General features: G+C 34.9%; 2 protein-coding genes and 1 non-coding gene across 3 annotated transcripts; all 3 read left to right on the forward strand.

Moving 5' to 3' along the window:
• The first annotated feature begins 1,008 nt into the window (after positions 1–1,008).
• Positions 1,009–1,081, forward strand: TRNAR-UCU (transfer RNA arginine (anticodon UCU)). Its single transcript has one exon. It is a non-coding gene; the product is annotated as a tRNA-Arg (tRNA).
• Positions 1,082–2,575: 1,494 nt separating this feature from the next.
• On the forward strand, positions 2,576–3,677 carry LOC136235070 (probable carboxylesterase 2). Its single transcript, XM_066024590.1, has one exon. It carries the CDS (start codon positions 2,632–2,634, stop codon positions 3,583–3,585), a length of 954 nt encoding a protein of 317 aa, XP_065880662.1. The 5' UTR covers positions 2,576–2,631; the 3' UTR covers positions 3,586–3,677.
• Positions 3,678–10,025: 6,348 nt separating this feature from the next.
• LOC136236104 (probable carboxylesterase 2) lies at positions 10,026–11,952 on the forward strand. The gene is made up of 2 exons (XM_066026202.1): positions 10,026–10,366; positions 11,340–11,952. The coding sequence occupies exons 1-2, from the start codon at positions 10,026–10,028 to the stop codon at positions 11,950–11,952; spliced, it is 954 nt and encodes a 317-aa protein (XP_065882274.1).
• Positions 11,953–12,188: the final 236 nt, after the last annotated feature.

A 12,188-nucleotide genomic window follows, 5' to 3' on the forward strand; every position in this document is an offset into this window, starting at 1 on the left:
TTTTAGGACAAGAAATAAAATTATTAGTTCGAAGATTGTCTAAAATTTGAGGACCAGGATGGCCCAATCTATTGTGCCAAACTGAAGGAGATAAAACAGAAGCATTTAAAGCATAAGAAGACTCTGAAGAGGAGGATGTGACTGGATATAAATCACCGGTGCTATTACATCTCATAATAGGGATCCCCGTGCGCAAGTCCTTCACAGAGAAACCAACATGATCAAATTCAACGGACACATTATTATCAATAGCAAATTTCCGCACAGATATAAGGTTTTTGATTAATCTAGGGGCATGTAAAACATTGTTCAATTCTAGGGTTTTGTTGTTTGTTTTTAAGGATGCATTACCAAGACCGATAACAGGAATACAAGTGCCATTACCTACTACGATACTCGTGTTAGGACTCTTATTTAAATAAGATGTGAGTTTACCTCCATCCCCGCTCATGTGAGAAGTGGCGCCGGTGTCCATATGCCAAGGTTCTGCAGGTGGTGTGATTGTCAAGGTGTGCATAGCCGCCTCAATGTTTGTTGGAGTGTAATACTGGGCCAGATGGGCCTGCGGATGGGCTCCCAATATGCCTGGCTGGACTGCAGAAGAATTGTTATTAAAAACAGGCCCGCGAGTTGCACCATGAGTTGCACCATGTGAAGAATTGGGCCAAGAAGGATAAGGACATGGGGGATAGGCCCGTTGGGGCGCCTGTCCAGTCCATGGCCCGTACCCCCATGGCTGTTGTAAAGAAACAGCCCCTGACCAGCGAGGACCGCTATTTTGCTGCCATCGTCCGCCTCTGCCCCGTCCGCCTCTGCCACGGCGATAATAACCCCGGCCACCGCGAGCAGCGCCAGAATTTTGAGGGAAAGAAGGCCGAACGTGATTTGAATATGGAGGAGCTTGATAATGTTGTTCGAATATTTTGGCACGTGGGTTCAAATTTGTAAAAAATATTTAAAATATAATATTATTAGTCTAATAAATCTTTATGATATAAATTGCAAGAGGCGCCCATGGCCTAATGGATAAGGCGCTTGACTTCTAATTAAGCGATTGTGGGTTCGAGTCCCACTGGGCGTGTGTTTTTTTATTCTCTCAAAAAAAAATTGTAAATATATTTTTGTCAATTTATTAAAATCAATAATATAAGGTTTTAGCATTAATTACAATTGGTATTAAAATAATTGTTTTTTAAAGATAGGTATTAAAATATATTTTTTTAGAAAGGTGTTAAAATATTTACTAAAAAATATAAGATTTTAGCATTAATTATAATTGGTATTAAAATAAAATTTTTTTAGAAAAATATTTTACAAACCATTTAGTTGGCATCGTAAATCATTTGTGACTTTGTTAAATTTGACCGATAACGACTTAAAGTTTAAATTTTTAATATTACTATAGATTCACATTTTTTATTTTTTAAAATCATCATTTTTATAGTTTTTTCTCTCATAAAAAACAACATTTAAATTGACATCAACCTAAAAAGTTCAAGAATTAAAGTTATTTAAAATATTATTTAATCTTTACAAATCATCAATCCAAAATGGCTAATAATTTCAATTGCATATTTTGTTTTAACAAAAAAATAACTATACGTACTTATCTATAAAAACATAAAACCTCATAAATTTTAATTGAAATTAAACCTTTAAATGATAAAATTATACTCATTACTAGGGCTGTAAACGAGCTGAGCCGAGCCGAGCCGAGCTTTAGCCTGTTCAAGCTCAGGTCGCTATAAAATTAACGAGCTCGAGCCCGAGCCGAGCTTGCTATAAAATTAACAAGCCGAGCTTTGGCTTGCTCAACGAGCTTGAGCTGAGCTTCGAGCCCAAAATCCTCTTTTGGACTTTGTTCATTAAAAAAATTATCTAACCATGAATTGTTTGTGAGTAAATTGTTAATTATATTTGTGAAATTTGCTCATAAATAACTCTTTAATTGTGTATATAAACAAGCTCACAAGCGAACTTCGTGAATAAATAAACAAGATGCTTACAAATAGTTCATCTATTACTCATTTATTATGTTTGTGAACGAACTCATCTAATAGCAAATGAAATAATATTAAGTTTAGATATTTGTGAACTAACACAAAACTATATAGTTTTCTACAAAATTAAAATTTGCTCATAAATGTTCTAATCGAGCCTGCTCGCGAACTTTCGAGCCGAGGTTTGGCCTGCTCAAGCTTGGCTCGTTTACGAACCGAGCCAGTAAATCGTGTTCACGAGCGGCTCGTTTACAAATCGAACCGAGCTTTTATCGAGTCGATCATCGAGCCGCTCATGAGCGGCTTTGTTCATTTACAGCCGTACTCATGACGCATTTTTTGATCTTGATTTGATAAAATGATTAGCAATTCGAAATATTAGTAGTATTTTCCTAAAACGACATCTTGAGGAGTTCACACAAAAATAGAGATTTTAACATTCACCCTCCTAAACGGTCAAACACCGACAACACCCTCAGATAGAGGAAGGAAGAAGTGAAAGTCAATATTCAAAATTAAATGCATGCCATTTCCATTTCCATAACAGTCACTCTCATTACTTCTCTCCATAAATACCCTCTTCTTCTTCTTCTTCAATGCAATTCACCTGTTTTTCTACTCTCCCAAAAACATGTCTCAGAAACAAGTAATCAAAGACGTTTTCCCTTATCTTAAAATCTACGACGACGGAACAATCGAGCGATACGCCGGAACAGAATTTACACCCGCAGGTCTCGATTCTCAAACCTCCGTTTTATCCAAAGATATCATCATCTCCACATCAACAACCCTCTCTGCCAGAATTTACCGCCCCCAAAACATCCCCAATCACCAAAAGCTTCCTCTTTTATTCTACTTTCACGGCGGAGCTTTCTGTATAGCTTCCGCGGCTGAACCCTTGTACCACCATTGCCTCAACCACCTTGTTTCTCAGGCTAAAGCCATCGCTGTCTCCGTAAATTACAGATTAGCCCCTGAAAACCCGCTCCCCGCCGCATATGAAGATTCATTCGCCGCCTTCCGATGTCTATCTAAACCCGGTGAAGGAACTGACCCGTGGATCAACGATTACGCGGACTTCGATCGGATTTTCATAGCCGGAGATAGCGCTGGTGCTAATATCGCGCACCATTTGGGCTTCCGGGTCAAGGACTCGGAATCGGACTCGGGTTCGGAGGTGAAGATTCGGGGGATTGTTATGATCCATCCGTACTTTTGGGGGAAGGATCCGATTGGGATAGAGAGAAATGATGGGGTGAGAAAAGCAATAGTTGATAATTGGTGGATGTTGGTGTGTCCATCGGATAAAGGGTGTGATGATCCGTATATAAACCTGTTTGTTGATGGAGCTCCGAGTTTGATGGGTTTGGGTTGTGAGAATGTGGTTGTTTATGTTGCAGAGAAAGATATATTGTGTGATAGGGGGAAAGTTTATCAGGAAAATCTGATGAAAAGTGGATGGAAAGGAAAGGCAGAGATAATGGAGACAAAAGGAGAAGATCATGTTTTTCATCTTTTTAAAGCAGATTGTGAAAATGCTCATGTCTTAATCAAACATTGGGCTTCTTACATTTCCAATCTTTGATTTTTCTTTTTCTTTTTCTTAAACCACATGTATCCATATTCAAATAATTCATACTTGTGAAATATTCGTGAATAAAAACAGCATGCATATTACTCCATTGTAAAATATATATATATATATATATATATATATAAATTCCATAGAAATTGTGAGAATGAACAAATTCAACCTTAACGTTGTGAAGTGTAGAGTTACACTTAATGTATGAAATGATATAAATTCAATCCTAACATTTTTAGACAAGATCAATTTTAGTCATGCGCTATCAAAAATTTGAAAGAACTGGATTGACTGTTATTTTGTTAGTAATATATTAAAGATTTTAGACATAATTGATATTTGGAAAGTCTAAAGTAACAGTTAAATAACAATCAATCAGTTTTAAAAAAAATTTAAATAGCACATAGTTAAAATTAATATTGTTTGAAAACGTTAGAATTAAATTTATATCATTTTATCAAGGTCAATGTAAACGCAACTTATCATTTTATATGTTAGAATTAAATCTATATTTTCCTAAAAAAGTTAGAGTGGAATTTGGTCTCGTGGAAATTAGATTTTTTATAATATTACTCATTTCGTGTCACACGAACTTAGTTTGTGTTACAACTGTTAAATTAATTAGTTATTATTAGTTAGATTTTTGTCAATTTCTAACAAATTATTTAATGAACTAAATTAAAGTTCTGTATATTCATGTTGGGAAATAAAGAGATACGTCTGGAACTACTTTTTTAAAAATGTTTTCTTTACACTTAGATTTTGCAATTGCTAATTCATTGCTTTAAGTCTTAATTAGTTATTTGATTTGATATCGATCACACTCAATACAAAAGCAGCTTTCCATTGTACATTTCCTCCCACATCCGTTACTAGTTTATAGTTTTATTCACCACAATCAATATCATATAAAATAATACCATTAAAGACGTTGGAATCAAGAGAATAGTCACAATCTCTGACACGTGGACTAATAAGGAAACATCCGAGTCCATCTCGGATTATAACCCGCCAACCTCGTCTATAATCAATAAAACTCAAAACATGTATAACACAAAATATCTAAAATATGCTCAGCTATCTTTCGAGGAATCTTGGGATAACAACCTCTGACCTCTTACGGATCTCCCCCTGCACATTTTACAAATACGATCTAAATGCTACAATCAAGGTATATACACACATTTATTACAATTACTTTCAATTGCTTAGTACTCTATCCTATACTCTGCTAACTTAGGCATCAGAATAGTGAGGCTTGTCAACGACCTGACGCTGAACATATTTCTGTCTTACCTCACGCACTAGAAAGATCACCATAGTCACTCTCGTGTCAAATTAGTGCGGTGAACATATGGACCAAACAACAAACGATCATAACTCAACAAGAAAATTCAAACAACTCAACATCTTCACAACAACTTGGCACCTGTTGCGACGCTAATCAATTAACATATTGATGCTTGTTTGGGATCATAGAACCTTCCAACAAAAAATTTATGGACCACATCAACAAGCATCTCCTCTATACCATGAGCAATATCTAGTAGGTCACAAACGAGCAAGCAGCTACGGTGGCCGACTACAAGACAAACTAATTGTTGTTGAAGAAACCATTACATTAGCAAAGTACCAAAATTTCACGGTCTTCTATACTAGGCGAAATGTGGATAGTAGCTACTAAAAAAGAGGAATATATCCCACGAGTATTACAAATGAGGCAAACAAAAAGGGTCCACGACAAGCAACAAATCCCCCACAAGAACCGAAACACTCAGTTTTGGTCACTCCCCCCCCCCCACCCCCACCCCCATATAGCGAGAGCAGTTGGAAAGATCCCTTCAAGGAAGCCTACTCCCCCATCGTCTTCCATAGAGTAATGAAGAGCGTGCAAGCTCTTTTAACACAAGAAAATGTGTGGAAAGTATTCAAATTCCCTAGCTTCATTGGTGTGCAAACATAGGAACGGAAGGTCCTCAAGCATATTTGGGTTTCCCAACAGTCGAAGAAATGAGATAAAGAAAGTCTGGCTCTAATGAGCAAAACCGTAGTGGGAAGAAAATAATTGTTTCAAAATCTCAAAAAGATCGACGAACAAAACCTAGAGGCACATCTTGAGACATCTCGCGTCGCCACAAACCAAAGGAAAAGAGTTAATATCGGAGCTCATCTAGAAAGAGTTAAGAATGTACTCGGAACTTTGGGTACGGACACCTTAAAATCGAAGGTAATAGACACAAACTCTCCTGTTTACACATGCCTTCAAAGAGAGCGACTGCCTCAAAAGATCAACTACCCCTCCTTAGAAAAGTGTAACGAGATTGCAAATCCCACGACTCATATCATAAACTTTCGAAGGGCATTCGAAACAACCAAAGAGAATGATGTTATCATGTTTCGTCTCTTCCTAACTACTTTAAGGGAAACGACATCCTATTGGCATAAACAATTGGTTCCCAGATCTATGACGACCTTCGACCAGATGGCTAATGCATTCGTCCAACACTTTATCACTTCCATCCATGCGAGTAAAACCATCCAAGACCTCAATTACTTAATCTAAGGGATGTCAAATTTATTGAGCTTGTTTTTCCTTATAAAGATACTAGTTATTTTAGTGTTTAGATAGCTTGATATCCAAAGATGATGATTTATTTAAAAAATACAACAGTGGCTTCAGGAACGCATGGCATTCCTCAATCTCAAGTTTCATCTACTCCTATCATGACAAATAATGTTTTACCTATTCATGGTCTAATTAATATGCCAGAGCCTGATATGGATGACAGTGATGCTAACTTGAGAACTGATAGTGGTATGTTTGTATTGAGTAATGAGTCTTTAAATGAAGTTAGCAATCATATTTCTTCTTTAGAACCTGTTGTTGATACACATGATAATATTCCTATTATCATAAAAAATGTTGATCGTGATACTGTTTTAGATCAGTCAATTGTTCCCATCAGAAAATCAGATAGAATTAGAAACAACCCAACTTATTGTCACTGTAATCAGCTTAGTTCAACAACAATATTGATTTTGATTTTGTAAAGCACCTTTTACCTAATGTTATAGGATATCAAAATTTGTTTGAAAAACATAAGAATTATATTTAAAATCTTAGTATAATTCCAGAACCAAAGTCTTATAGAGAGGTGGTTCAACATGATTGTTGGAAGCAAGCTATATAAGAGGATTAAAGGCTCTGGAATTAACTAAGACTTAGACTCTTACCACTCTACCGGTGAAGGTTACTACAGGTCGGAGGTGGGTTTATAAGGTAAACTTAAAGAGTGATGGTACCGTTGAGAGGTATAAAGCCAGAGTAGTAGCTAATGGTTACACATAGGGATGGCAACGGGTAAGGTACCCGCGGGTAGTGCCAATTCTAATCCCAAACCCTTACATGTTTATTTTTTAACTACCTGTACCCGTCTCATTACTCGAATGGGTATACTTTTTGCATCTCATACCCGTCCCATTTAATTCACGGGTACCCGCGGGTACCCTTACCCGTTAAGAACCAATAAATAAAAAATATTACAAATTTAACAAAGTATAAATTTAATAAATCATTCATAAAAAGTGAACAAATTGAACCTTAATCAATAAGAATAAAATAGCTTAGTTATATCACTCAATGGTTGAAGAACAAAAGGATTGGGTTCAAATCTCACATATTACATCCAAAAAAACAATAATATTTTTTAATATATAAAAAAGTTATGGCGGGTAACGGGTACTGGGTACCCTAGGGGGTATTCCTATACCCGTTCCATACCTTTTTATATATGGTACATGTAGTCTCATTAGGGGCGGGTAGTGCCGGATACCCGCGAGTACACTATCCGTTGCCATCCTTAGTTACACACGGGTATAAGGAATATAGATTACATGGACACCTTTTCTCCTATTGTAAAGTTAAGCACTGTCATATTAGTGTCAGCTATTGCAATCATTCAAAGGTGCCCTATATAAAATTATGATCTTAATAATTCTTTTCTCCATGGAGAATTACACGAAGAGGTTTACATGGAACCTCCTGAAGGCTTAGTTTTACCTAGGTCTAGTTTAGTTTGTAAGTTACAGATATCATTATACGGGCTTAAATAAGGTTTTCAACTTTCTTAAATCAACATGGATGTGAGCGGTGTGAGTCAGACCATTCATTGTTTCTCAAACATAAATCATATTTAATTATTGTCTTATTAGTTTATGTTGATACATAATAATGACAAGTAGTGATTTGTAGGAAATTCAGATGATTAAAACTACTTTGAATAATGAGTTTAATATTAAAGATCTAGGTGACTTAAAATATTTTCTTGGCTTGGAAATAGCTAGCAATGCCACAAGCATTTATATTTCTAGAGAAAATACTACAGAAAAACCTCTATAAATTAATAATGTTGGGACCATGAGATTTTATTAATTTATAGAGATATTAATTTATCGAGTATAAACCAGAAGAAATTATTATTTTAAAGAGGTTATTAATTTATCGAATATTAATTTATGAATGTTTTACTGTATTTGGAATTATCGTAAGATGCAAGGTTAATCACTGTAAAACCAGCAGAGACATCTATGGATTCTACTTCGCATTTGTCTAAGGATCAAGGAACTTTACTTTTTTATTATCCCTCTAAATATAGAAGGTTAATTGGTAGATTAATCTACCTAACTAATACGAGGCTGGATATTACTTACTCATTTAATACATTAAGTCAATTTTTTTTATCTAAGCCTACTAACATTCATTTTGCTGCAGCTAAAAGGATTTTATTATATACTAAGAAAAATCCAGGATCGGACCTGTTTGTTCAGCTAAGTCTACATTAACTTTAAAAGCCTTTTTAGACACAGATTGGGCAATCTATGTAGTTCAACCAAGATCTGTTACAGGTTTTTGTGTCTTTTTAGATGAATCTTTTATGAATTGGAAGAGTAAGAAACGGGTAACTTTCTCAAGGTCCTCCACAGAAGCAGAGTATAAGGCTATGGCTTCTATAAGTGCATACTTGTAGTGGTTAACGTATATCTTGGAGTTTTCACACATTAAACATAAATTGCATGTGTCTTTATTTTGTGAGTCTAGACACCCGGACACCTATCCTTTTCGGTTCGCTTTCAGGAGAATAATAAGAGAATGGATATAAGAACATAACCCCTAATATCCGACTTATGACATTTGATTGACAGTGTTTATGTTACATAGTCAACTCAATAAAATATGGTTTCTTAATTTAAAACGAATCTTCAAAGAATTTTGGCAAATGATCTCCTATACACACAAATATAAGTTAATTTATAAAAATGTAACCGCAGCACTAATATATATACGCATTTCTGTGACGGGCTTAAAATATTGATGCTATATATAATAATAAAATCAGGATTATGTCAGGTAGATAGATGTATATCGTGCAAGGCACAATTATTATTTCATTCATTCTCAACTCTCTGCCACTTCAATAACAGAATTAAAGACATATCTATACAAAATTGGAAACGAAGTAAAAAAATGTCACATGTTCGATACGTGTTGGATAAAAAAAATTATCAACCAAATATTTCATCGTGCATAATAAAATTTTATTTCTAAATCTATTCTGAAATTGTAAAACAGCATATAATTCTTGTTTTCTGAACTAATTTATATGCGATTGGTATAGAACACATGAAACGATTCAATCTGGATAGTAGTACTTCGATGATGGTCGGAATCCTCTCTACACTTGAGGTATGACTGAAAAATGATCAAGCCAAAACCAACCTCTCTTTGATGCTTAAGTTAGCAATGTTTAAGAAGAGAGCATTAAGCAATTGAGTATGAATTGCAATAAATGTGTGCATATACCTTGATTGTGACGTTGTGTTCTATTTATAGGGTTCCAAAGGCAATTTCAATTGTCGGTTTAAGGTGTACGTCCTAACTTTTTTAAGGACAGATGTCGACTCTTGAATGATGGATGTAATTTAAACAGCTCAAATTGTAATCATGAATTCTAAACGTCAATCAAAAGTCCTACCTGAAACTGGATTCCGAAGATATCTTATTTGTCCACATGTCTTGGTGGTTACTCATTCCAACACGCAGTATGATATGAAAGTCCTCATTGCTCCACATAAATCACATGAACTTTGCTTATTTCAGATGAGGACATGTATACTTTTGACATATTTATAAAATCAACAAGCAAATAAAATATGTGTATTTGATAATGATATATGAAATTAATTTAGTTAGTCAACTCTCAATTATATAGATTACAACATAAAAAATTAATATAGAATTCCCTGTTTACTAGTTCTGGTGGATTTTATTACTAATTCTGTTCATATTTTTGTTATATAAAGCCAACCCAAATGCTTGTGAAAATCAAACTCCCTATCATAACATTCTCTCCAATCTTCTTCTTTGTCTTTACTAAGTTTAGATGGGTCCCGCCGATACAGAAGTAATGCATGATGTTTTTCCTTTCCTAAAACAGTACAAAGATGGAACTATCGAAAGATTTATAGGAACTGAATATGTTCCAGCAGGTTTGGATCCCGACACTCATGTTTTTTCTGAAGACACAATTATTGTACCTGAAACAGGTGTCTCAGCTAGACTATACAGGCCCAATTCAACAAAATCCGGCCACAAACTTCCTCTGGTAATCTACTACCACGGCGGAGGCTTTTTTATATCATCAGTAGCTGATCCTAAATACCATCACAGTCTCAACAAGTTAGTCGCTGAGGCTAACATCCTTCTCGTCTCCGTTGACTACAGGTTAGTGCTTACAATTTCGTGTTATCCTGTCGTAATTGTGTCATATTATTTATATATTCATTATATTATTTATATATTCTTTATGATTATATATGTATAGATTTGAAAGTCTAATATTAACATGTTTGATTAATTTCAAATATTATTACAGAAACTCATTTTTCAATCATAAATTTTGATATTTTCATTGTACATGTACTTGTATCGTGTTAATACTCATCAGCAACATATTAAAAACACATATATATACAGAGACGGAATTACAGGTGACCCTCCAACTCTCGAGAGAAAACAACAAAAACTAAATTTACAATGGAACTTTGTCGCTAATAATATCCTGCATGTCAGTTTCCATAATCTGTGACAAATTTGATGCCACCGACAGACTCGGGTGACGAAAGTATCCATCTCGGATATTTAATCCTCATAAATATGTTTTTGTTCTAAGGTTGTGTCCATTGACCACCGAATACAAATAAAAAAAAAATTAAATCTAAATATTTCATTAAGTTGAAAAGCATTTTATCTTCAAATCTATTTTGAAATAATAAAAAAAAAAAGGCAAAAACCTTTGATTTTTTTTAAAAATTTGCACAATGCGCTTACATTAAAGAAGAAAGAAAAATTTCCACCAGGCCCGGATGTGATTCGAACCCATTACCTCCCAAGGCATAGGTAAACTCTCAACCATTATGCTAAGAGTTTCACTACAAAAATACCTTTGATTTTGAACCAAATACAGTGCAAAATACAGGAATAAATTTTAATTAAGTCCAACTTGTCAACTTTAGTAATCAATTATTGATATTAAGGTCAGAATTGTTCTTAGCTAATATTAGGACTATTTTTGTACATTATCAATTGTATGTTATATTAATACAACAAAAATGATAATCGTATCAAACATATGGTATCAGTGTAGTTGCCTGTGTAAATCGTGTTACAGTAACAGAAATTGTTACCCATGTTACAGGTTAGCCCCGGAGGCTCCTCTGCCGGCTGCACTGGAGGACTCCTGGGCTGCTCTAGAGTGGGTGGTTACCCATAGTGTGGAGGAGCCATGGCTCAAGGATTATGCTGATTTTAGCCATGTATTCTTAGCCGGAGACAGTTGTGGGGCCAATATGGCACATCACATAGCTTTAAAGCTTAATGGATCAAAATTAGGTCCAGAACTAAAGATAGAAGGAATTGCTATGATAAATCCATACTTTTGGGGGAAAGATCCTGTAGGAGTGGAAATAACAGATCATTTCAGAAAATCAATGGTGGATAAATGGTGGACTTTCATATGTCCATCTGATAAAGGGTGTGATGATCCGTTGATTAACCCATTTGCTGATGGATCACCTGGTATTGAAGGACTCGGTTGTAGCAGATTGGTGGTTGTAGTTTCAGAGATGGATGTGTTGAGAGATAGAGGTATGCTTTATTATGGAAAGTTAGTGAGCAGTGGATGGAAAGGAAATGTAGAGGTTATGGAAATTAAAGGAGAGGATCATGTTTTTCATATAATTGACCCCAATTGTCAAAATGCTAAGAGCTTGTTTAAGAGACTGGCTTCTTTCATCAATCAACCATCATAGTGGTATAATTAGTGCTTTAAAATCATGTCAATCAGATTGTTTTTATATACCATGTTGTCGTGTTAGAAATCGATAACTCTAGCTTTCATGTCGTTGTAATGTTGTGAAATGAAAAGAAATGTAATCTACTAAAGAATCGTTTATCCATTGTCGTTGCTAAGTCAATCAATAGCGAACTATGGACTCTATGGTTAAGTTTCAAATGAGAACAAACACATGTATAATTAGAGATTAAA

This window comes from Euphorbia lathyris, chromosome 7 (assembly GCF_963576675.1).
Source record: "Euphorbia lathyris chromosome 7, ddEupLath1.1, whole genome shotgun sequence".
NCBI classification, from domain to species: Eukaryota; Viridiplantae; Streptophyta; class Magnoliopsida; order Malpighiales; family Euphorbiaceae; genus Euphorbia; species Euphorbia lathyris.

Excerpts from the sequence above, each read along its gene's own strand:
- LOC136236104 (XM_066026202.1), top strand. The coding sequence starts at position 10,026 with ATGGGTCCCGCCGATACAGAAGTAATGCATGATGTTTTTCCTTTCCTA. Across the intron at positions 10,367-11,339 it reads CTCGTCTCCGTTGACTACAG|GTTAGCCCCGGAGGCTCCTC; the intron begins GTTAGTGCTTAC and ends CCCATGTTACAG.
- LOC136235070 (XM_066024590.1), top strand. The coding sequence starts at position 2,632 with ATGTCTCAGAAACAAGTAATCAAAGACGTTTTCCCTTATCTTAAAATC.